General features: G+C 36.1%; 1 protein-coding gene across 5 annotated transcripts in view; it reads left to right on the plus strand.

Annotated features, from left to right (window-relative positions):
• The window catches only part of CATSPERE (catsper channel auxiliary subunit epsilon), a 150294-nt gene that overhangs the window by 34180 nt on the left and 89919 nt on the right, over positions 1-26195 (plus strand). For 3 of the 5 annotated variants that reach the window (XM_070474396.1, XM_070474395.1, XM_070474398.1), the window contains exons 6-7: positions 684-708; positions 13447-13524. In XM_070474396.1, the coding sequence (XP_070330497.1) occupies positions 684-708; positions 13447-13524 (103 nt within the window). Of the gene's footprint in view, positions 1-683; positions 709-13446; positions 13525-26195 lie in introns of those variants that run through there. The other 2 variants (XM_070474397.1, XM_070474399.1) reach the window with 1 other exon arrangement.

Raw genomic sequence — 26195 nt, forward strand, 5'->3', positions numbered from 1 at the left:
TCAGTCCACAGGGTCACAAAGAGCTGGACACAACTGAAGTGACTTACACACAGTGGAATATAGACAGAATATTCTTACTCTTTGGGAGAAAAGTTATGACCAACCTAGACAGCATATTAAAAAGTAGAGACGTTACTTTGCCAACAAAGGTCCGTCTAGTCAAGGCTATGGTTTTTCCAATAGTCATGTTTGGATGTGAGAGTTGGACTACAAAGAAAGCTGAGTGCCAAAGAATTGATGCTTTTGAACTGTGGTGTTGGAGAAGACTCTTGAGAGTCCCTTGGACTGCATGGGGATCCAACCAGTCCATCCTAAAGGAGATCAGTCCTGAGTATTCACTGGAAGGACTGATGTTGAAGCTGAAACTCCAATACTTTGGCCACCTGATGTGAAGAGCTGGCTCATTTGAAAAGATCCTGATGCTGGGAAAGATTGAAGGAGGGAGGAGAAGGAGACGACAGAGGATGAGATGGTTGGGTGGTATCGCTGACTCAATGGACATGAGTTTGAGTAAACTCTGGGAGTTGGTGATGGACAGGGAGGCCTGGTATGCCACACTCCATGGGGTCACAAAGAGTCGGACACAACTAAGCAACTGAACTGAACTGATGTTGAAAGTAGATTATTTAACTGAATATTTATGATGCTGTTTACTGAAATATGATTTCTCTTTTTCCCAACAGAAATTTTGTTCACAATTTAACCCAGGTAAAACTTTTTTAAGGTTTTGTATACTTCTTCACATATTACCACTATATTATTTCTCTCTTCCATATTCCTTCCAGAAAAGGAATTTTCAAAACTAATTCTCAACAAAATTTACTTAGAGCAGAGGTCACTCAAGGTATGGACTAAGATCCCCTAGGTCTTCACAGGCCTTTTGAGGAGGTCCACGAGGTCTACATTTTTCCAACTATATATCTGTCTGAATATCAGACCCCCCCATATACTTCCACCAGAATACCATATACCAACAGCTTGAATGTAGAAGCACTGATGATAATCCATCTGTCTCTTATTAAGCCAAATATTAAAGAGATTTTACAATGTAAAACAACCATTCTTCTTACTATTCTTTATCTTGGAAAATAATTATTTTTTTCATAAACATGTTGCCGTTTCCTACTCCAGGGGATCTTCCTGACTCAGGGATCAAACCCATGTCTCCTGTGTCTCCTGCACTGGCAGGCAGGTTCTTTACCACTAAGCCACAGAGGAAGTCCCCATAAACATGTTAGTTAATATTAATATATAATGGGTTTATTGTAGATGTTAAAATAAATTAATAAATATCCTTAAATAGTCTCAATTTTAATTTGTTATATGGTAATAAATATTGATAGGGCTAACTGACATAAAACAAAAACTCTGTGAGATTCTCAATAATTTTCAAGCCTATGAAGGAATCTTTGAGATCTAAAAATTTTGACATGTGGGTTAGAGGCTGATTTTAAGTATGACAGAGATATGTATTCCAAAATTTGAAAACTGAAATAAGGTGGTAATATTTGGATGTTAAAGCTCCATAAATATTTTCATTTTTTCAAAGCAATGATATAATGGAAAGAAGAGGCAGAAAAATAATAATAATAATAATAAATAAAACTTCCTGTATTCGATCAAGATAGTTGAATGAGCTCATGTGTCCGTATGTATCCCTATCCCAATTCCAACTGATATTATAGGATTATTTACTAAAGCTATAACAATGCAAAAAGAAGAAAGTATTATCAGTAGATAAGGAATTTTAAGATAGAAAATAGAAACTTCTAAAAGTAAAATTTTTATTATAGACCCAAATAATGCAGAATAGCCTCCATCTTACTCAAAACATATAGAAACGCCTTTACAAAATATGTGTGTGCATAATATCAGTGCAGATTTTTACATTAATATTGGTATATGTGCGTGTATAGAATGTAAAAGCAATTAAAGGAATTTCCTAGTTGTCACAAGTCACTAAAGAACTAAAATCCAGAGTTAGATAAGGTTGAATTCTGAAGTAAGGTTATTATACAAAATATAAGCCCTGGTAGACAAAGGGTGATGTTTTAACATGTGTATGAGAATAGAAAATGAAGTTTCCAACATATGGGAGAATGAGATGCTGAAATTAACCTCCTTACATGAAGCTAGGATTTATTAAATATCTGTAAAATGAAAACTAGTAAAGCTCCACTCTCTGGATAATTGCAAATAAACGATGATACACCCTTCACAGAGTTTCAGATGGATGTCCAAGTTAAACTGCTCTTAAGAGGTTGGAGAACCTAGAGCCAAGTAGTAAACTCAAAAATGCAAGTAGTGAAACACATAGGGCCTAGGCAGAAGTGATTATAAAATTCATTTCATAACCAAGAGTGTCTAAGACTCTCTTAGAAAACAAACCCTCTGAAAATAATCTCAAAATAAAAGATCCCTGGGTTGGGAAGATCCCCTGGAGAAGGGAAAGGCTACCCACTCCAGTATTCTGGCCTGGAGGATTCCATGGACTGTATAGTCCATGGGTCGCAAAGAGTGGGACATGACTGAGTGACTTTCACTTTCACTTACAGAGTTTTCTCCACAATTGAAGACATGAGTTCTCAGACTGAAAAACTGAAGTACCAGATGCAGTAAATAATGAGCAAATGAACTATTTAATATGCTAATACATCTAAATAAGCATTGACAGTCAAATATTTAAATAATGACTAATTTTTTAACAAAATGAAATTAAAATAGTAGCTAACAAAAATAGAAAATGAAGGAGAATTTGGGTTTGCAACATCATATCCTTATACATATTCAAGATGAGGATACTGATTAGCTTATATTAAATATGCCAGGAAAAAATTTAGGAACATTTATTGAAGTAATAGAAACAAGTCCATAATTTTTAAAAAGTAGAGTTCTGGAAGAAGAATTTTTAAAATGCTAACAATTCAATAGGAGATAATAAAAAAGAAAAATTAAAACAGAATATCGAGACACAAAAATAAGATTTAAGAAATAATTTAAATGAATTCAGTAATCAAATGTGAATGGATTAAAATCATCTACTGAATGACAGAAATCCCATAAATCTGATGTGTATAAAGTTATATAGTTAAAGATTAACACAACTAGGGTGCCCATTCTTGCCACTGTTATTCAACATAATTTTGGAAGTCCTAGCCGCAGCAATCAGAGAAGAAAAAGAAATAAAAGAAATCCAGATAGGAAAAGAAGAAGTAAAATTCTCACTGTTTGCAGATGACATGATTCTCTACATAGAAAACCTTAAAGATGCAGAAAATTACTAGAGCTAATCAATGAATATAGTAAAGTCACAGGACATAAAATTAGTACACAGAAATCCCTTGCATTCCTATACACTAATGATGAAATATCAGAAAGAGAAATGAAGGGAACAATCCCATTCACCATTACAACAGAGGGATGGGATGGGGAGGGAAGTGGGAGGGGGGTTCAGGATGGGGAACACATGTAAATCCATGGCTGGTTCATATCAATGTATGGCAAAAATCACTACAATATTGTAAAGTAATTAGCCTCCAACTAATATAAATAAATTTAAAAAAGGAATAAAATACTTAGGAATAAATTTACCTAAAGAAACAAAAGACCTGTATACAAAAAACTATAAGATCCTGATGAATGATATCATCTTTTTAAGATGTCTGTTAAAGATAACACAGATAGAGATATATACCATGTTATTGGATTGGAAGAATCAATACAGTGAAAATGAGTATATTACCCAAAGCATATAGATTCAATGCAATCCTTATCAAACTACCAGTGGTATTTTTCACAGAAAGAATAATTTCACAATTTGTATGGAAACACAAAAGACCTGAATAACCAAAGCAATCTTGAGAAAGAAGAATGGAACTGGAGAAATCAACCTTCCTGATTTCAGACTATACTGCAAAGCTACAGTCATCAAGATAGCATGGTACTGTTACAAAAACAGAATTATAGACCAATGAAACAAGATAGAAAGCCCGGAGATAAATCCATACACCTATGGGCACCTTATCTTTGACAGAGGAGGCAAAAATATACAATGGAGAAAAGACAGTTTCTTTGATAAGTAGTGCTGAGAAAACTGATCAGCTGTGTGTAAAAGAATGGAATTAGAACAATTCCTAACACCATACATATAAATAAAATGGATTAAAGACATAAATGTAAGACCAGAAACTTTAAAACTCTTACAGGAAAACATAGGAAGAACACTCTTTGACATAAATCACAGCAAGATCCTCTATGGCCCATCTCCTAGAGTAATGGAAATAAAAACAAAAATAAACAAATAGGACCTAATTAAACTTAAAAGCTTCTGCACAATGAAGGAAACTAAGCAAAGTGAAAAGACAATCCTCAGAATGGGAGAAAATAAAGCAAATAAAACAACTGACAAAGAATTAATCTCTAAAATATACAAGCAGCTCAGGCAGCTCAATACCAGAAAAACAAACAACCCAATCAAAAAGTGGGCAGAAGACCTAAAAAGACATTTCTCCAAAGAAGATATACAGATGGCTAATAGATGAAAAGATGTTCAATATCACTCATTATTAGAGAAATGCAAAGCAAAGCTACAATGAGCTATCATCTCACACTGGTCAGAATGGCCATCATCAAAAAGTCTACAAACAATAAATACTGCAGAGAGTGTGGAGGAAAAGGAACCCTCTTGCACTGTTGGTGGGAATGCAAATTGATATAGCCAGTATGAAGAGTCCTTAAAAAACTAGGAATAAAACTACCATATGGCCCAGCAATCCCATTACTGGGCATATACCCTGAGGAAACCATAATTGAAAAAGACCCATGTATCCCAACGTCCACTGGAGCATTATTTACAACATCTAGGACATAGAAGCAACCTAGATGTTATCTACAGATGATTGGATAAAGAAGTTTTGGTATATATGCACAATGGAATATTACTCAGCTATAAAAAGAATGGACTTGAGTCAGTTCTAATGAGGTTAATGAACCTAAAGCCTGTTATACAGAGTGAAGTAAATCAGAAAGATAAAGACAAATATGGAATCTAGAAAGAAGATAGTACTGATGATTCTACTTGCAGGGCAGCAAAGGAGATGCAGACATAAAGAATGGACTTTTGGACACAGTGGGGAAGGAGAAGGTGGGATGATTTAAGAGAACAGCATTGAAACATATGCATTGCCTTATGTAAAATAGACTCCCAGTGGGAATTTGCTGTATGACACAGGGAACCCAAAGCTGGTGCTTTGTAACAACTTAGAGGGATTACGATGGAGAGGAGGTGGGAGGGAGTTTCAAGAGGGAGGGGACCTATGTATACCTGATTCATGTTAACGTATGGCAGAAACCATCACAAAACTATAAAGAAATTATCCTCTAATAAAAATATTTATTTCCCAAATAACTAATAATAATTGTTATAAATTATGAAATATTTATAATTCAATTAAAATCAGGAATTGGACAGATATGCTGATAATCAGCACTATTGTTTAATACTGTCTTAAACATAATAATGTAATAAGACAAGAAAAAGAAATTACAATATTATAAATTTTTAATAGCAATACAGGCTACAAAATACTTAATAAATGTAACAAGACACAGAACCTGTATCAAGAACCACTCTCAAGTTTGGTTGAATGGATTTTAAAAAGATCATGTTTTTAAGTTTCTAACTGGACTTCAGAGTCCAATTTTTCATTGCAAAATATCTTAAAATTAATATAGAATAATATAGTATAATCTATCTTCCTGGAAGAAAATGAAAATGGAATTCTTTCTTATACCACATACAAAAGAAAAAAATTCCAATTGCCATATGAGACTAATGGAAAGCAAAAAAATATTTGGAGAGTTGGCAAAATCTTGAAGCTCTACTATAAGGAAACAAGGGAAATCTTATTCAAGTCTGGAAACCAGAGTCTATGAATAAGAGTCATAATTGAAAATGTGAAAATAAAAAACTTCCTTATAAAAGTACCATAAACAAAGTTAGTTTAAACAATGAATAATTATGAAAAATTATACAGCATAGATCACACTACACAGCTAACATCCCTAGTGTTCAAAAGAAACAGTGGGGCATAAATTTTGAGAAATGATCCTGCATTATCTCATACACACTCTATAATCTAGCAATTCTACTCCTAAGTATATACTCAAGAGAAACTCTTGCACTCACCCATCAAGAGACATTTTCAAAAAAAGGTCATAGTAAAAAAAAAAAAAATTCATAGTAGAACTTCTCATAAAATTCTTCCATCCCAAACAGAAAGAAATCAAATGCCCGTTAACAGAATGGAAAGAGTGTGGTATTTTCCCATGATGGAATATTAACAGTAATGAAAATGAATGAACTCAGTTATGAGCAATAACCTGAATAAATTCTAGTTACATAATATTGAAGGAAAAAAACAGCAGGTCCAGAGAGTTATCTGATCAAGTTTCAAAAACTATCATATTAATGAAAAATAAACACAGAATTCAGAAAAGTGAGTACCTCTCTGGGCAGAAATAGGGAACAAGAAAGGAAGAAATGTATAGGTAAATGAAAGATATTTGTAAGCTAGGTCTTGAGTTGGATGTTGGATTCCTGGTTTGGATTTTACTGATTTAAAATTTAAGTGCATAAAAGAGGGTCATGCCAATAATGACAGTAACTCATGGACTGAGGATTGTGATTATTCTGTGTCTGTGTTGTTGTTCAATCACTAAGTCATTTCAGACTCTTTGCAACCCCATGGACTGCAGCATGCCAGGCTTTCCTGTCCTTCACTATCCCCCAGAGTTTGCTCAAAGTCACATCCATTGAGTCAGTGATGCCGTCCAACCACCTCATCCTCTGTCGCCCTCTTCTCCTGACCTCACTCTTTCCCAGCACTAGAGTCTTTTCCAATGAGTCAACTCTTTGTGTCAGGTGGCCAGAGTAGTGGAGCTTCAGTTTCAGCATTAATCCTTCCAATGAATATTCAGGGTTGTTTTCCTTAAGGATTGAGTGGCTTGATCTCCTGGCAGCCCAAGGGACTCTCAAGAGAGAATAGCATTGAAACAAGTATACTATCTCACCAGCCCAGGTTGGATGCATGAGACAAGTGCTCAGGGCTGGTGCGCTGGGAAGACCCAGAAGGATGGGATGGGGAGGGAGGTGGGAGGGGTGATCGGGATGGGGAACACATGTAAATCCATGGCTGATTCATGTCAATGTATGGCAAAAACCACTACAATACTGTAAAGTAATTAGCCTCCAACTAATAAAAATAAATGAAAAAAAAGTCTTCTCCAACACCACAGTTTGAAAGCATCAATTCTTTGATGCGCAACCTTCTTCATGGTCTAGCTCTCACATCCATACATGACTACTGGAAAAACCATAGCTTGGACCATATGGACCTTTGTTGGCAAAGTGATGTTTCCACTTTTTAATACACTATCTAGGTTTGTCACAGTTTTTCTTCCAAGGAGCATCTTTTAATTTCATGGCTGCAGTCTCCATCTGCAATGATTTGGGAAAACAAGAAAATGAAATCTGCCACTGATTTTATTTTCTCCCCTTCTATTATAAGTGGTGGGACCAGATGCTATGATCTTACTTTTTGAAATGGTGAGTTTTATGCCAGCTTTTTCACTCTCCTCTTTCACCTTCATTTAAGCTGTTTAGTTCCTCTTCACTTTTCACCCTTAGGGTAGTATCATCTGCATATCTGAGCTTATTGATACTTCTCCCTGCAATCTTGATTCCAGCTTGTGCTTCATCCAGCCCAGCATTTCCCCTGATGTACTCTGCATATAAGTTAAATAAGCAGGGTGACACAGCCTTGAAATACTCCTTTCCCAATTTTGAACCAATCTGTTGTTCCATGTCTGGCTCTAACTATTGCTTCTTGACCCACATACAGGTTTTGCAGAAGGCAGGTAAAGTGATCTGGTATTCCCATCTCTTTCAGAATTTTCCACAGTTTATTGTGATCCACACAGTCAAAGGCTTTAGCATAGTCAATGATGCAGAAGTAGATATTTTTCTGGAATTCTCTTGCTTTTTCTATGATACAACATTGTTGGCAGTTTGATCTCTGGTTCCTCTGCCTTTTTAAATCCAGCTTGTACATCTGGAAGTTCTCAGTTCGAATACTGTTTTAGCCTAGCATGAAGGATTTTGAACATTGCCTTGCTGGCATGTGAAATGAGTGCAGTTGTGGGGTAGTTTGAACATTCTTTGGCATTGACTTTCTTTGGGATTGGAATTTTCAACTACGAATTGGCACTCACCAAGGGCATTGCCAATGATTGAAAAACAAAGGCATTTTCCATTTGCCTCTATGGAGATTAAACCCCACGCTGCTGCAGCTTTTGACCTCCCACAACCCCTGAGGGAGCTCAGGGTGGAGTGAGGCACTCTGTGCTCCAGGGAATCTGATGGGACAGGTCTTATCCCTTCGTGGTGAAATCAGACCCTCATGACTAACAAAAAACCTTTTGTAAAATGAGTAGTTCATGGTACTGAACTCCCCCTCCACTAAAACCTTATGTGTTGGCCTTTCCCCGCTGCCACTTTGGAGCATCTCTCAGAACTGCCTGAGATGCTGCCTCCTGGGCTGCAGTCCTCATTTTGCCCCAAATAAAACTTAACTCACAACTCTAAAGTTGTACATCTCTTTTAGTCAACAGAATGAAAACTGACCTTTTCCAGTCCTATGGCCACTGCTGAATTTTTCAAATTTACTGACATATTGAGTGCAGCACCAAAAGCATCATGTTTTAGGATTTGAAATAGGTCAGCTAGAATTCCATCACTTCCACATTACTAGCTTTGTTCATAGTAATGTTTCCTAAGGCCCACTTGACTTCAATTCCAGGATGTCCAGCTCTAGGTGAGTGACTATCGTGGTTACCTGGGTCCATCTGGGTCTATCATGGTTATCTGGGTCATTAAGACTTTTGTACAGTTCTTCTGTGTATTCTTGACACCTCTTCTTAATCTCATCAGCTTCTGTTAGGTCCATGCCATTTCTGTCCTTTATTGTGCCCATCTTTGCATGAAATGTTCCCTTGGTATCTCTAACTTTCTTGAAAAGATCTCTAGTCTTTCCCGTTCTGTTGCCTTCCTATATTTCTTTGCATTGTTCACTTAAGGCTTTCTTATATTTCCTTGCTATTCTGTGGAACTCTGCGTTCAGTTGGGTATATCTTCCTCTTTCTCCTCTCCTTTGCCTTTCACTTATCTTCTTTCCTCAGCTATTTGTAAGGCCTCCTCATACAACTATTTTGTCTTCTTGCATTTCTTTTTCTTTGGGATGGTTGCAGTCACTGCCTCTTGTACAGTGTTACAAACCTCCATCTGTACTTCTTCAGGCACTCGTTTATCAGGTCTAATCCCTTGAATCTATTTATCACTTGCACTGTATAATCCTTAGAGATTTGATTTAGGTCATACCTGAGTGGCCTAATGGCTTTCCCTTCTTTCTCCAATTTAAGTCTGAATTTGGCCAATAAAAAGCTCATAATCTGAGCCACAGTCAGCTCCAGGTCTTGTTTTTGCTGACTGTATAGAGCTTTTCCATCTTCAGCTGCAAATAATATAATCAATCTGATTTTGGTGTTGACCATCTGGTGATGTCCACGTGTAGAGTTGTCTCTTGTGTTGTTGGAAGATGGTGTTTGCTGTGATCAGTGTGTTCTCTTGGCAAAAGCCTGTTAGCCTTTTTCCTGCTTCATTTTGTACTCCAAGGCCAAACTGTGTGTTACTTCAGATATCTCTTGACTTCTTTGCATTCCAGTCCTCTGTGATGAAAAGGACATCTTTTTTGGGTGTTAGTTCTAGAAGGTCTTGTAGGTCTTCATAGAACCATTTGACTTCATCTTCTTTGGCATTAATAGTTGTGGCATAGACTTGGATTACTGTGATGTTGAATGGTCTGCCTTGGAAACAAACCAAGATCATTCTGCTGTTTTTGAGATTGCACCCAAGGACTGCATTTCAGACTCTTGTTGACTGTGAGGGCCACTCCATTTCTCTCCTGGATTGTTGCCCATACAAGTAGATACAATGGTCGTCTGAATTAAATTTGCCTATTCCCATCCATTATGGTTCACTGATTCCTAAAATGTCAGTGTTCACTCTTGCCATCTCCTGCTTGACCACATCCAACTTACCTTGATTCATGGACCTAACATTCCGTGTTCCTATACAATATTGCTCTTTACAGCACCAGACTTTACTTTCACCACCAGTCACATCCACAACTGGGCGTTGTTACTGCTTTGGCCCAACCTCTTCATTCCTTCTAGAGCTACTTCTCTGCTCTTCCCCAGTAGCATGTTGGACACACCTACTGAACTGGAGGAGGGATGGGGAGCTTATCTTCCAGTGCCATATCTTTTTGCCTTTTCATACTGTTCGTGGAGTTCTCAAAGCAAGAATAATGAAGTGGTTTGCCATTCCTTTCTCCAGTGGATCACGTATGTAAAGTCCTAACAAAACAAAGAGCTCTTACAAATGATAAGAAAATGGTTAGTGACAATAGAAGACTGTAAAAAAAACTATGTACACAAAAGCAAACCTAACAAACATGAAAATATGCTGAAATTCTCTTCATCAGGAAAATTCAAATTAAATTAACATTGAAACATCACACTAGTAAAACCTGAATAAGAGAAAGTTACTATTGCTAGAGGGGATCTAGGTCAAAGAGTTCAACTCAAACTTTGCTGGTGGAAAATGTGAGGAGTTAGAGTCTTATTCACATTTTTGGAGAGCAATGCAGAAACATATATTAAAATGTAAGGTATATATATATATATATATATATATATATATATACACCTTTGGGTCAATAATCCTACTCCTGGGAATCTACTCCACAGAAATATTAATAAAACCTCTACTATATACTGCCATATGGAAAATGATCTATATTTTGTAGCATTGTAATGTGGTAAAGCAAACCAAAACTGGAGCCACAGTAAATCTCCATTATTATAGAAATTGATCTGTAAATTACAGTATATCATAGAATATTGTCCAGGCATTATGAGTTGACACTGGAGAAATTCAATGATGTATTCAGTTCAGTTCAGTGCTCAGTCGTGTCCGACTCTTTGCGACCCCATGAACCGCAGCACTCCAGGCCTCCCTGTCCATCACCAACTCCTGGAGTCCACCCAAACCCATGTCCATCGAGTCGGTGATGCCATCCAACCATCTCATCCTCTGTCGTCCCCTTCTCCTCCTGCCCTCAATCTTTCCCAGCATCAGAGTCTTTTCAAATGAGTCAGCTCTTCACATCAGGTGGCCAAAGTTTTGGAGTTTCAGCTTCAACATCAGTCCTTCCAGTGAATACCCAGGACTGATCTCCTTGAGGATGGACTGGTTGGATCTCCTTGCGGTCCAAGGGACTCTCAAGAGTCTTCTCCGACACCACAGTTCATCAATTCTTCGGCCCTCAGTTTTCTTTATAGTCCAACTCTCACATCCATACATGACCACTGGAAAAACCATAGCCTTGACCAACGATGTATATTTGAGTGAAAAAAAAGAATGTGGAAAGTGTGTATAATGTGATCCAGTTCTTTTTTAAAAGAACATGTTAAGATGCCTCTTTTTAAAAATACATGTATACATGTGTTTGTATATATCTCTGCAAATTCATAGCATGGAGAAAAATAGGGGAAAATAAATACTAGTTGTTAAATTATGTAGGTTGAGAGAGGGTAGTAAAGGGAAGATGAAAGGGAGGGAGTGAGGGAGGGAAGGAAAAGGGGTGGGAGAAAGAGAGGAAAGAAGGAAGGGCAGCAATTTATGGGGGTAATAAAGAATTTAAGGCAAACAAAAATGTTTTCATGTGTACACACATATGTCTATGCAGCTACCTCACAGATCAAGATGTAGAAGATATAGAATGTTCCTCAGGTTAAAAACTTCTACAGATTAGTAAATAAAAGACTAATAACCCACTGGGGCTTTACTGGTGGCTCAGCAGTTTAGGAATCCACCTGCCAATGCAGGGGATTCGGGTTCAGTCCCAGGGTTGGGAAGATCCCCTGGAGAAGGAAATGGCAGCCCACTCCAGTATTCTTGCTTTGGAAATCCTATGGACAGAGAAGCCTGGTGGGATACAGTCAAGGGGTCACAAAGAGTCAGACATGACTTAGTGTCTAAACAACCACCACCACAACAACCCAATAGAAAATGAGCAAAGGATGTGAACAGATAGTTCACCAGACAGGAAACAGAAATAGAACATGAATATATGGAAAGATGCTCAAACTTTCTCATGATAAAAGAGATGCAGATTAAAACTGCATCAAAATACCATTTTTCATCCATCAGGCTGACAATATTCAAATGTATGACAAATCACATTGGGAAAGCTGTGAAGAAAAGAAGAAATCTCATACATTGCTGGTGAGAAGGTATATTGTTAAAACTACAATGGAGAATAATTTAGCAGAATCCTTAAAAACTACAAATGCATATTCTCTGCAACTCAACAATTCTCCTTTTAGGAATACTCCAAGGTACAAAGTAATATATGTTCAGAGTTGCTCATTCCAACTTTGATTCTAATGAAATATGACATAAACAAATATTTATTAGTAGGTTACTTGTTAAATTATGGTTCCTCCATAATTTGTAATAATATGTAAAATAGTATGAAAAACTCATGAGAGCATTTAAAGATCAAAGATATAACTTTAAGTGAATATAATGTTCAAAAATGCATTTAATATACTAGTATTTACATAAAATGGAGAAAAGTAACATTGGCTATGCACAAAAATTTTATGGAAATATAGAAGAAACCTTATCAATGGTAGTCACTTGCAAGGTGTGGGAAGTAAGTGACAAAGCATAAGGTGGGAGAGACAATTTTTGCTGTGTTTGTAACATAATTTATTTTTATAATAGAATAAAATGTCTATTCAAGAAGAAAGCAATGAAAATAATTAGATCTACATTTATTGAAATGACTGTATCAAGTGACAAAAGCCAACTATGAGTGTGTGTGTGCTTAATCACTCAGTCATGTCTGACTTTCTGTGACCCCATGGACTGCAGCCCCAGTCTCCTCTGTTCCTGGGGATTCTCCAGGCAAGAATACTGAAGTGAGTTGCCATGCCCTCCTCCATGAGCAGTGTAATTTCGTTTTTGTAAAAAGTGTATGAGTGTGTGGGGAGGCTGCTGTGTCTATTTGTGGGTGCAGAAAATGACATGTAGGCATTCATATAAAGTTTTAATATTACTTACCTCAGGAGTGTAGAGGATGTTATTACTTCTTTGGATTGTTTCTCTTGTTCAAAACAACACACTAATTTTGATTTTTAAAATTGAGATCTTTGAAAATTCAAAAACAAATTAAAACATTTTTATAGTTATATTTTGCTACAACTATAAATGAAATTTGTCCAAAATGTAAAGAAATGCGAACACATTTTATTTTGTAGATTGTCGTTTTATGGATATACGATCCAGAAAATGCGGACCCCAGTGAGTTGCTATGGAATGCCAATGAACCTTCCCTAGTAAGTGGAAATATTACTATTTTCATAGATAAAATAATATGCTACATTTCTTTTTTAAGAGCTGTGAATAATTTATTATATTTTAAGTAACCTAGAACTAAATACATTTTAATTATCCATTAAATTTAGTTTACTCATGATGGTGATTTTGAACTTGTGCTCAATCACTACAATTATAAATCTTTCTTTAGAATTGTTATTGAGCATTCTCCATATTTTCTATGAACCTCATTTTCCACGAAGGGGCTGACCATTAAAATGCTTTCAAGGTGTTTCTTGAGCACCTACCTTGAAGTCATCCTTAAAAAATCTGTCTAGTTCTTTATTGAATGCTTTGCCACTGGAGATTAATGACTTTCCTAAAAGTGCAATACAGTGCATAAATAAGTCCTTCCTTTTATCTGTTACAAATTTACCTCTTTGAAGATTCAAGTTTTTTCTTCTGTTACAATTAAACTGTACAGAAGAGAAACATAAAATGAGAAGTTTTCTTATGGGATTCTCTATGTCTTAATGAGTCTAGATCTGAGTTTTTCAGAGCATGTTGTTATGACTCATGGTAATTAAATTCACAAGTGATACACTGATAAATCAGAATGACAAACAATCCGTTGTTTTGTTTGACAGCAACTTCAGAGGGAATAAAATAAATTAATCGTAATTAAACGCTTTAAGTATTACTGTCAATTTCTAGTCTTTTAAGTGAAAATATGCACAATTTAACATTATTTAGTTCATGCATACCTAATACTTTGCTTTTTTCTTTTTAATTTCCATATTTATTCATGATCATGTCATTCCCTTAAAACATTTCTCCATTACAAACAACATAGACTTTTTTTCTCAATTCATACATTTATTCATCCTTTTGATCTATCTATTTTTATTGTGGGAAAATATGCATAATATAAAATCTACCATTTTGAACATTCTTTTGAATACAATTTGAAGACATTAAATATGTTTCCTTTTAAAAAATTTGTATTGAAATATACTTGAGTTAGAATGTTATAACAGTTTCAAGTGTACAGCATAATGATTCAGATATATATATATATATATACATACATATATATATATTCCTCCTCTGTTCCCTTTGGTTACCATAGTTCGTTTTACATATCTGTGAATCTATTTCTATCTTGTATATAAATTCATTTATATCATTATTTTAAATTCCACATATAAGTAATGTCACATGATATTTCTCTTTCTCTGTCTGACTTCACTTAGTATGATAATCTCTAGGCCCATCCACATTGCTGCAAATGGCATTATTTCATTCTTTTTATGGCTGAATAATATTCCACTGTGTATCTAATAGCACACCTTCTTCATCCATTCATCTGTCAACGGACACTTAGGTTGCTTTCATGTCTTGGCTATTGTAAACAGTGCTGCTGTGAATGTGGAAGGCATGTATCTTTTCAAATTGTAGTTTTGTCCAGATATATACCCAGAAGTGGGATTGTTGGATCATATAGTAACTCTATTTAGTTTTTTAAGGAACCTTCATACTGTTTTCCATAGTGGCTGCCCAAAGTACAGTCCCACCAACAGTGTAGGAGGGTTCCTTTTTCTTCACACCCTCTCCAGCCTTTATTATTTATAGACTTCAATGATGGCCATTCTGACTGGTATGAGGTGATATCTCCTTGTAGCTTTGATTTGCATTTCTCTGAGAATTAGCAGTGATAAGCATCTTTTCATGTGCCTGTTGGCCATCTGTATATCTTCTTTGAATAAATGTCTATTTGGATGTTCTGCCCATTTTTTGATATTTTTTTTTTTATTGAGCTATATGAGCTGACAAATTGCTCAGATTCAACTCACACCATTAACATGGCACATAAAGCCCTGAGTATCAGCAAAAACAAGACCGGGAGCTGACTGTGGCTCAGATCATGAACTGCTTATTGCCAAATTCAGACTGAAGTTGAAGAAAGTAGGGAAAACCACTAGACCATTCAGGTATGACCTAAATCAAATCCCTTATGATTATACAGTGGAAGTGAGAAATAGATTTAAGGGACTAGATCTCATAGACAGAGTGCCTGATGAACTATGGATGGAGGTTCATGACTTTGTACAGGAGACAGGGATCAAGACCATCCCCAAGAAAAAGAAATGCAAAATGGCTGTCTGAGGAGCCCTTACAAATACCTGTGAAAAGAAGAGAAGCGAAAGGCAAAGGAGAAAAGGAAAGACATACCCATCTAAATTCAGAGTTCCAAAGAACAGCAAGGAGAGATAAGAAAGCCTTCCTCAGTGATAAATGCGAAGAAATAGAGGAAAACAATGGAATGGGAAAGACTAGAGATCTCTTCAAGAAAATTAGAGACATAAAGGGAATATTTCATGCAAAAATGGGCACAATAAAGGACAGAAATGGTATGGACCTAACCGAAGCAGAAGATATTAAGAAGAGGTGGCAAGAATACACAGAAGAACTATACAAAACAGATCTTTACGACCCAGATAATCACAAGGGTGTGATCACTCACCTAGAGCCAGACATCCTGGAATGTGAAGTCAAGTGGGCCTTTGGAAGTATCACTACGAACAAAGCTAGGAGAGGTGATGGAATTTCAGTTGAGCTGTTTCAAATCCTAAAAGATGATGCTGTGAAAGTGCTGCACTCAACATGTCAGCAAATTTGGAAAACTCAGCAGTGGTCACAGGACTGGAAAAGATTAGTTTTCATCCCAATCCCAAAGAAAGACAATGCCAAAGATTGCTCAACCTACCACACAATTGCATTCATCTCACATGCTAGTGAAGTAATCCTCAAAATTCTCCAAGCCAGGCTTCAGCAATATGTGAACCGTGAACTTCCAGATGTTCAAGCTGGTTTTAGAAAAGGCAGAGGAACCAGAGATCAAATTGCCAACATTTGTTGTCTCACCGAAAAAGCAAGAGATTTCCAGAAAAACATCTATTTCTGCTTTATTAACTATGCCAAAGCCTTTGACTGTGTGGATTACAATAAACTGTGGAATATTCTGAAAGAGATGGGAATACCAGACCACCTGACCTGCCTCTTGAGAAACCTGTATGCAGGTCAGGAAGCAACAGTTAGAGCTGGACATGGAACAAGAGACTGGTTCCAAATAGGGGAAGGAGTACGTCAAGGCTGTATATTGTCACCCTGCTTATTTAACTTATATGCAGAGTACATCATGAGAAATGCTGGGCTGGAAGAAGCACAAACTGTAATCAAGATTGCTGGAAGAAATATCAATAACCTCAGATATGCAGATGACACCACCCTTATGAAAAGTGAAGAAGAACTAAAAAGTCTCTTGACGAAAGTGACAGAGGAGAGTGAAAAAGCTGGCTTAAAACTCAACATTCAGAAAACTAAGATGATTTCTTCTGGTCCCATCACTTCATAGCAAATAGATGGGGAAACAGTGGCTGACTTTTTGGGGGGGCTCCAAAATCACTGCAGATGGTGATTGCAGCCATGAAATTAAAAGATGCTTGCTCCTTGGAAGGAAAGTTATGACCAACCTAGACAGCATACTAAATAGCAGAGACATTACTTTGTCAACGAAGTTCCATCTAGTCAAGGCTATGGCTTTTCCAGTAGTCATGTATGGATGTGAGAGTTGGACTATAAAGAAAGCTGAGCGCAGAAGAAATGATTCTTTTGAACTGTGGTGTTGGAGAAGACTCTTGGTAGTCCCTTGGACTGCATGGAGATCCAGCCAGTCCATCCTAAAGGAGATCAGTCCTGGGTGTTCCTTGGAAAGATTGATGTTGAAGCTGAAACTCCAATACTTTGGCCACCTGATGCAAAGAGCTGACTCATTTGAAAAGACCCTGATGCTGGGAAAGATTGAAGGCAGGAGTATAAGGGGACAACAGAGGATGAGATGGTTAGATGGCATCACTGACTCAATGGACATGAGTTTGGGTAAATTTCCGGAGTTGGTGACGGACAGGGAGGCCTGGAGTGCTGCGGTTCATGGGGTCGCAAAGAGTCGGACACGACTGAGGGACTCAACTGAACTGAATCCTGAATCTGCTGCTCTTCTCTGGCCTTAGCTCTCCACGTGTCCTGTCTCCAGCAGCAGTACTCTGTTGTCTCCCTGAACACATCTTCCATTCCATGCTTATGTGTCTTTGCTTATGCCATTCACTTTATAGCAGCTCCCCATTCCCCTTCTTCATTTACTCATCTTTTAGGTCTCAAGGCAGGTATCACTGCCTCCAAGATGCCTGCCATGACCAAATCAGGATTTTTTTCACACAAGTAGTTCGAAGAGATTATTGTAATACTGCAGTTTAGTAAATCATTAACAAAATAGCTCTGGTAAAACATAAATTGTCTGTTTGAGTTTTTTATCAGCCAATATGTAATGTGCCTAACAGACACAAAATCTTAATTCTATCTCTGACTCTTCATTCTTCATTCTCTTCCTTAACCCTTAACCATCCCTGACTTTGAACTTTAAATAATCCTTTATGTTTAAGTCATTTCTGTAATTTATTTTACCTTTGAGTCTCCACCCACTCCTGTTTAATTCCCTATCTAAGCCTCACCCATTTCCCAACACCCACACCAGGGAAAAGAGAACCAGCAGTAGGGTGTGGCTCAGGGATGGGGTACAGGATAACTTGTTTGTATGGTGTGGTTAAATAACTATTAAAAGGCTCAAGAGTTTATTTTGTTTGAGGTTTTTTTCCTTTACCATTTTAACCATAAATTATTATCAAAAGAAAAAACGTAAAAGCTAAGTATTCAGCTTTGTGAATAATAACAAATAGCTATATAACTACTATCAAGACATAAAATATTAATAACAGTAGTACAGAAGGTTCCCCATATTCTCCACATGCATGAACATAATTTCTCTATCCACCATAGAGATGTTTGTATGGACATAATCCTTCCCTTCCCTTAGAGGTAAACCTTATCCTGCATATTTCTTAATAATAATTGTTCTGCTTTTCTCTTTAGTTTACCACATAGTTCCTAAACAATGTGGTTTAGTGGGTTTTGTTTTTGTTTTTCTACTTTAAATAAATGGAATCATGTTTTATATACATTGTTCATATAGCTTTTTATTTTTGGTCATCATTATATAAGATTCATCCATGTTATATATACCCATAGTTAGCTCATTTTCATTGCTGTATGATATTCATTGTCTCAACACACCACAAATCTTTCATCTGTTCTAGAGTTGATGAGTTTGGGGGTGGGTTTTGTTCAGTTTTTAATGAGTTTTGGTTTCTTTTTTTCCTTTATTGGAATATTTTTTATAAGCTTTATTTAAATATAATTGATCTATAGTATTGTGTAGGTTTAAAGTATATACGTGTTGATTTAATATATGTTAATACCTCTATTACCTCATACAGTTATATTTTCTTTTTGTGGTAAGAATATTTAAGATCTACTCTCTCAGCAACTTTCAAGTATTTGGTAGAGTATTGTTAACTACTATAACTATGCTATAAAATAGACCCCAAGAACTTATTCATCTTATCATTGAAAATTTGTACCTTTGACCAACATCTCCCCATTTCACCCACTGCTCAGCACCTTCTGAGCTGTTTCATCATTCTACTGTTTCTATGAAATCAGCATTTTTAAATTCCACATGGAAGTGAGATCATACTATATTTGTCTTTCTCTATCTGAGTTATTTCACTAAATGTTTATGTATATCACATCTTTATCCAGTCTTCCATTGATGGACAGTTAGATTATTTCCATATCTTGGCTATTGTAAATACTGCTGCAATAAGCACATGAATGAAGGTATCTCTTCAATAGATGTCTTGTTTCCTTCTTTCATATACACCCAGAAGTGGGATTGCTGGATCTTGTGATAGCTGTATCTTTAATTTTGGAGGACCTTCCACACTGTTTTCCATAATGGCTGTACCAACTTACGTTCCCACCAAGAGTGCACAAGAGTTCCATTTTCTTCATATCCTTCTCATCATTTGTTCTTTCTTGTATTTTTTATAATAGTCATCCTAAGTGGTATGAGATGCTATCCTACTGTGGTTTTGCCTTATATTTCCCTGATAATTAGTGATGTTGAGCACCTTTTCATGTACCTTTTGAACATTTGTGTCTATTTGGGAAAACATCAATTCAATTTCCCTTCCTATTTTTTTAAATTGGATTTCTTTCTTTCTTTTTGCTGTAGAGTTATATGAGTTCCTTACATAGTTTGCATATAAACCCTTTTTCAGATATATGACTTGCAAATAAATTCTCCCTTTCCACTGGTTATTTTTACTCTGTTGATTACTTCTTTGCTGTGCAGAAGGTTCTTAGTTTGATATAGTTCAACTTACTTATTTTTGCCTTTGTTGCTTGTGCTTTTGGTGTCATATTCACATTCAAAAAATCATTGCAAGACCAATGGCACCTAATTCCAAAACCAAAGATGCCACAAAAAAAGAAAACTACAGGCCAATATCACTGATGAACATAGATGCAAAAATCCTTAACAAAATTCTAGCAAACAGAATCCAACAACATATTAAAAAAAATCATACATCATGACCAAGTGGGCTTTATCCCAGGAATGCAAGGATTCTTTAATATCCGCAAGTCAATCAATGTAATACACCACATTAACAAATTGAAAGATAAAAACCATATGATTATCTCAATAGATGCAGAAAAAGCCTTTGACAAAATTCAACATCCATTTATGATTAAAACTCTCCAGAAAGCGGGAATAGAAGGAACACACCTCAACATCATAAAAGCTATATATGACAAACCCACAGCAAGCATCACCCTCAATGGTGAAAAATTGAAAGCATTTCCCCTGAAATCAGGAACAAGACAAGGGTGCCCACTCTCACCACTACTACTCAACATAGTTTTGGAAGTTTTGGCCACAGCAATCAGGGCAGAAAAAGAAGTAAAAGGAATCCAGATAGGAAAAGAAGAAGTGAAACTCTCTCTGTTTGCAGATGACATGATCCTCTACATAGAAAACCCTAAAGACTCTACCAAAAGATTACTAGAGCTAATAAACGAATACAGTAAAGTTGCAGGATATAAAATTAACACACAGAAATCTCTTGCATTCCTATACACTAACAATGAGAAAACAGAAAGAGAAATTAAGGAAACAATACCATTCACCATTGCAACAAAAAGAATAAAATACTTAGGAGTATATCTACCTAAAGAAACAAAAGACCTATACATAGAAAACTATAAAACACTGATGAAAGAAATCAAAGAGGACACAAACAGATGGAGAAATATACCGTGTTCATGGATTGGAAGAATCAATATTGTCAAAATGGCTATACTACCCAAAGTAATCTATAGATCCAATGCAATCCCTATCAAACTACCAACGGTATTTTTCACAGAACTAGAACAAATAATTTCACAATTTGTATGGAAATACAAAAAACCTCTAATAGCCAAAGTAATCCTGAGAAAGAAGAATGGAACTGGAGGAATCAATCTGCCTGACTTCAGACTCTACTACAAAGCCACAGTCATCAAGACAGTATGGTACTGGCACAAAGACAGAAATATAGATCAATGAAACAGAATAGAAAGCCCAGAGATAAATCCACAAACCTATGGTCACCTTATCTTTGACAAAGGAGGCAAGGATATACAATGGAAAAAAGATAACCTCTTTAACAAGTGGTGCTGGGAAAACTGGTCAACCACCTGTAAAAGAATGAAACTAGAACACTTTCTAACACCATACACAAAAATAAACTCAAAATGGTTTAAAGATCTAAATGCAAGACCAGAAACTATCAAACTTCTAGAGGAGAACATAGGCAAAACACTCTCCAACATAAATCACAGCAGGATCCTCTATGACCCACATCCCAGAATTTTAGAAATAAAAGCAAAAATAAACAAATGGGACCTAATGAAACTTAAAAGCTTTTGCACAACAAAGGAAACTATAAGCAAGGTGAAAAGACAGCCCTCAGATTGGGAGAAAATAATAGCAAACAAAGCAACAGACAAAGGATTAATCTCAAAAATATACAAGCAACTCCTCCAGCTCAACTCAGAAAAATAAATGACCCAATCAAAAAATGGGCCAAAGAACTCAACAGACATTTCTCCAAGGAAGACATACAGATGGCTAACAAACACATGAAAAGATGCTCAACATCACTCATTATCAGAGAAATGCAAATCAAAACCACAATGTGGTACCATTATACACCAGTCAGGATGGATGCTATCCAAAAGTCTACAAGCAATAAATGCTGGAGAGGGTGTGGAGAAAAGGGAACCCTCTTACACTGTTGGTGGGAATGCAAATTAGTACAGCCACTATGGAAAACAGTGTGGAGATTTCTTAAAAAGCTGGAAATAGAACTGCCATATGACCTAGCAATCCCACTTCTAGGCATACACAGCAAGGAAACCAGATCTGAAAGAGACACGTGCACCCCAATGTTCATTGCAGCACTGTTTATAATAGCCAGGACATGGAAGCAACCCAGATGCCCATTAGCAGACGAATGGATGAGGAAGCTGTGGTACATATACACCATGGATTATTACTCAGCCATTAAAAAGAATTCATTTGAATCACTTCTAATGAGATGGATGAAACTGGAGCCCATTATACAGAGCGAAGTAAGCCAGAAAGATAAAGACCATTACAGTATACTAACACATATATATGGAATTTAGAAAGATGGTAACGATAACCCTATATGCAAAACAGAAAAAGAGACTCAGATGTATAGAACAGACTTGTGGACTCTGGGAGAAGGCGAGGGTGGGATGTTTCAAGAGAACAGCATTGAAACATGTATATTATCTAGGGTGAAACAGATCACCAGCCCAGGTTGGGTGCATGAGACAAGTGCTCGGGCCTGGTGCACTGGGAAGACCCAGAGGAATTGGGTGGAGAGGGAGGTGGGAGGGGGGACTGGGATGGGGAATACATGTAAATCCATGGCTAATTCATTTCAATGTATGACAAAAACTACTGTAATGATGTAAAGTAATTAGCCTCCAACTAAAAAAAAAAAAAGACCAATGGCAAAAAGCTTTTCCCAGAATTTCCAGGCAGTCCAGTGGTTAGGGCACTGCAGTTCCATTGCAGGGGAAACAGGTTTGATCCCTGGTCAGGGAACTAAGATCCTGCATGCTGCATATGGCCAAAATAGAAAAAAAATTAAAACACAACAAAAAAAGGTATCCCCCTATTTTCTTCTATGAGGTTTTCAGTTTCAGTTATTATATTTAAGTTTATAGTCCATTTAAATTTAATTTTTGTGATTGGTATAAGGTAGGGTTCCAGCTTCATTCTTCTGCATGTGATTTTCAAGTTTTCCCAGCCCCATTTGTTGAAGAGGCTATTCTTTCCCTATTGAGTATTCTTGGCTCTCTTGTGAAATACCAGTTGACCATATATGCAAGGGTTTATTTCTTTGCTCTTAGTGCTAGTCCTTGCCGTGTGCATCTATTCTAATGCCAGTATCACATTATTTTGATTACTGTAGCTTTGTATTATAGTTTGAAATCAGAAAGTGTAATTGCCTCTGGCTTTGTTCTTCTTTCTCAGAATTCTCTTGGTTATTTGGGGCCTTTTGTGGTCCCATACAAATTTTAGGATTATTTTTTTCTACTCTTATGAAAAATGCCATTGAGATGTTGATAAGGATTATCAACAGTGAATCTATAGATGGCTCTGAGTATCATAGACATTTTTAGGTTTAGTCACTAAGTCGTGTCTTACTCTTGCAACTTCATGGATTATAGCCTGCCAGGCCTCTCTGTCCATGGGATTCTCCAGGCAAGAATACTGGAGTGGGTGGCCATTTCCTTCTCCAGGGGATCTTCCTGACCCAGCAATCAAACCGAGGTCTCCTGCATTGCAGACAGATTCTTTACTGACAGAGCTATGTGGGAAGAACACTATTAATTCTTCTGATCCATGAACATGGGATATTTTCCGATTTATTTATGTCTTCTTAAATTTATTTCATTAAAGTCTTATGGGTTTTTTGTGCAGATATTTTGCCTCCTTGGTTAAATTTATCTCCAAGTAGTTCATGTTTTTGATGCTATTGTGATTGTTTCCTTTATTTCTTTTTAAAATAGTTCATTTCTAGTATATAGAAATGCAACTGATTTCTATAGATCTATAAAATCTATAGATGTTTGCTTTGTACTCTGCAGCTTTACTGAATCTGTTGATTATTTCTAACAGTTTTGGTGGCTTCTGAAGGATTTTCTAAATGTAAGATCATGTTATCTTCAAAGACATTTTATTTCCTTTTCAATTGGGATGCTTTTTATTTCTTTTTCTAGCTTGGTTGCCCTGATTGGGACATCCAGTACTATGTTGAATAGGAGTGGAGAGACTGAGCACTCTTGTCTTGATCCCGATTATAAAGCAAAAGTTTTTAACCTTCCACACTGAGTATGATAATAGCTGTGGGATTGTCATAAATGGCTTTTATTATGTTGAGGTAAATTCTTTCTATATCCAATCCATTGAGAGTTTATGTTTTGGCAAATTCTTTCTCTGTGTGTATTAAGATGACCAAATAATTTTTGTCTTTCATTCTATTAAAGTGATGTATCACATTTATTGATTCATATACGTTGAATCATCCTTGCATCCCAGAGATAAATCCCATTTGATCATTGTATATGATTCTCTTAATGTGCTGTTCAATTTGGTTTGCTAGTATGCTGTTGAGAATTTTTACATTTATACTAATCAAGGATATTAGCCTTTAGTTTTTTTTCCTATCATGTTCCTATTTGGTTTTGGTATGAAGGTAATGCTGGCCTCATAAAATGAGTTTGGAAGTGTTCCTTCAATTTTTAAGAAGAGTTTTAGAAATATTGCTATTAATTCTTCTACAAATGTTTGGTAGAATTCACCCGTTAAACTATTTAGTCCTGATTTTACTGTTGTTATTGGGAGATTTTTGCTTACTGTTTAGGTCTTATTACTCACTGTTCAGATTTTCTAATTTTTCATGATTCAGTTTTGGTAGGTGATATATATGTAGGAATCTATACATTTCTTATAGGTTATACAATTTGGGGGGTTGCTTCCCAGTTGGCACAGTGGGGAAGAACACAAGATGCAAGAGACAAGGGATTGATCCCTGGGTTGGGAAGATCCCTAGGAGTAGGAAATGGCAAGTGGCTCCAATACTCTTCCCTGGAAAATTCCATGGACAGAGGAGCCTCGCAGGCTATAGTCCATGGGGTCACAAAGAGTTGGACACTGCTGAGCAACTGAGCACACACATACAATTTTTTGTTACATAACTGCTCACAATTTTCTCATATGAGCCTTTGCATTTGTGTAATATTAGGAGGTAGTATCTCCTCTTTCATTTTTGTTTTATAATTGAGTTTTTTGTCTTTTTTTCTTAATCTAACTCAGACTGTGTCAATTGTTTTTGTTTTTGTTTTTTTTCAAAAAGCCATCTGTTAGTTTTGTTGATTTTTTTCTATTCTTTTCCTATTCTCTTCTTGATTTTTTTCTGTTCTGATCTTTATTATGTCTTTCTTTCTGCTCACTTTGGGATTAGTTTGCTTTTCTTTTTCTAATTCCTTGAGGTGTAAAGTTAGGTTGTTTATTTGAGATCTTTCTTTTTCTAATGTGAGCATTTATTACTTCCCTCTTAGTCTTGCTTTTGATACATCACATAAATTTTGTTATTGTTGTATTTTTGTTTTCATTTGTCTTGAAGGTACTTAAAAATTCCATTTGATTTCCTCTTTGACCCAATGATTGTTCAAGATTGTGCAGTTTAATATGCATGTATTTGTGATTCTTCATATTTTCTTACTATTACTGATTTCTAATTTCATTCCGTCGTGGTTGGGAAGCATACTTGGAATGATTTTAATCATTAAATTTTTAAGACAAAAATTATTTTATAACCTAACAGGTGATCTATCACTGGTAAAGGTAATTTTCTAGGCAAATACAGAACAATATAACACTGTAATGGTGGTGCATGAATCACTTTTAACCCTAATATAAAAGTTAAAAGACAAACATTTGTTAATAGATAAACAACACACAAAAAAGCAAACTCTGACTACAAGAACACAAAGGGGGAAGGTAGTAAAAGTATAGCTTTTTAATGCAATTAAAGTTAAGTTGCTATCAACTTAAAATACAGTTTTAACTATAAGATATCTTATGCAAGACTCAAGTTTCTGTCAGACATATTATACAAAAGACAAAGAAAAAAAACAAAAGCACTACAAAAATCATCATAACAAGGAAAACAGTAATAGAGGAAGAGAAGAATAATACAATGGCAAAGCAGACCAAAAAATTAACAAAATGGCAATATTAAGACCTTATCTAGCAATAAGTTCTTATATGAAAATGGATTAAACCCCCAATCAAAAGCCATAGAATGGCTGAATGGATTATTTTTTAAAAGTCCAGCAATATGCTGTCAACAAGCAACTCATCTTAAAGATACCTGTAGGATAAAAATGAAAGAATGAAAACAATTCCATGCAAATTGTAACCAAATGAAAGCAGGAGTTACTATACCTACATCATGTGAAATAGACTTTAAGTCAAAAACTGTCTCTAGAGGCAAAGACGGTACTTATATGGTGATAAAAGGATTAACTCAACAGGATAATATGAAAAGTATATATATATGCACCTAACAATGGGCTTCCCAGGTGGCAC

Source organism: Odocoileus virginianus, chromosome 11, assembly GCF_023699985.2.
Source record: "Odocoileus virginianus isolate 20LAN1187 ecotype Illinois chromosome 11, Ovbor_1.2, whole genome shotgun sequence".
In the NCBI taxonomy this organism is placed as follows: Eukaryota; Metazoa; Chordata; class Mammalia; order Artiodactyla; family Cervidae; genus Odocoileus; species Odocoileus virginianus.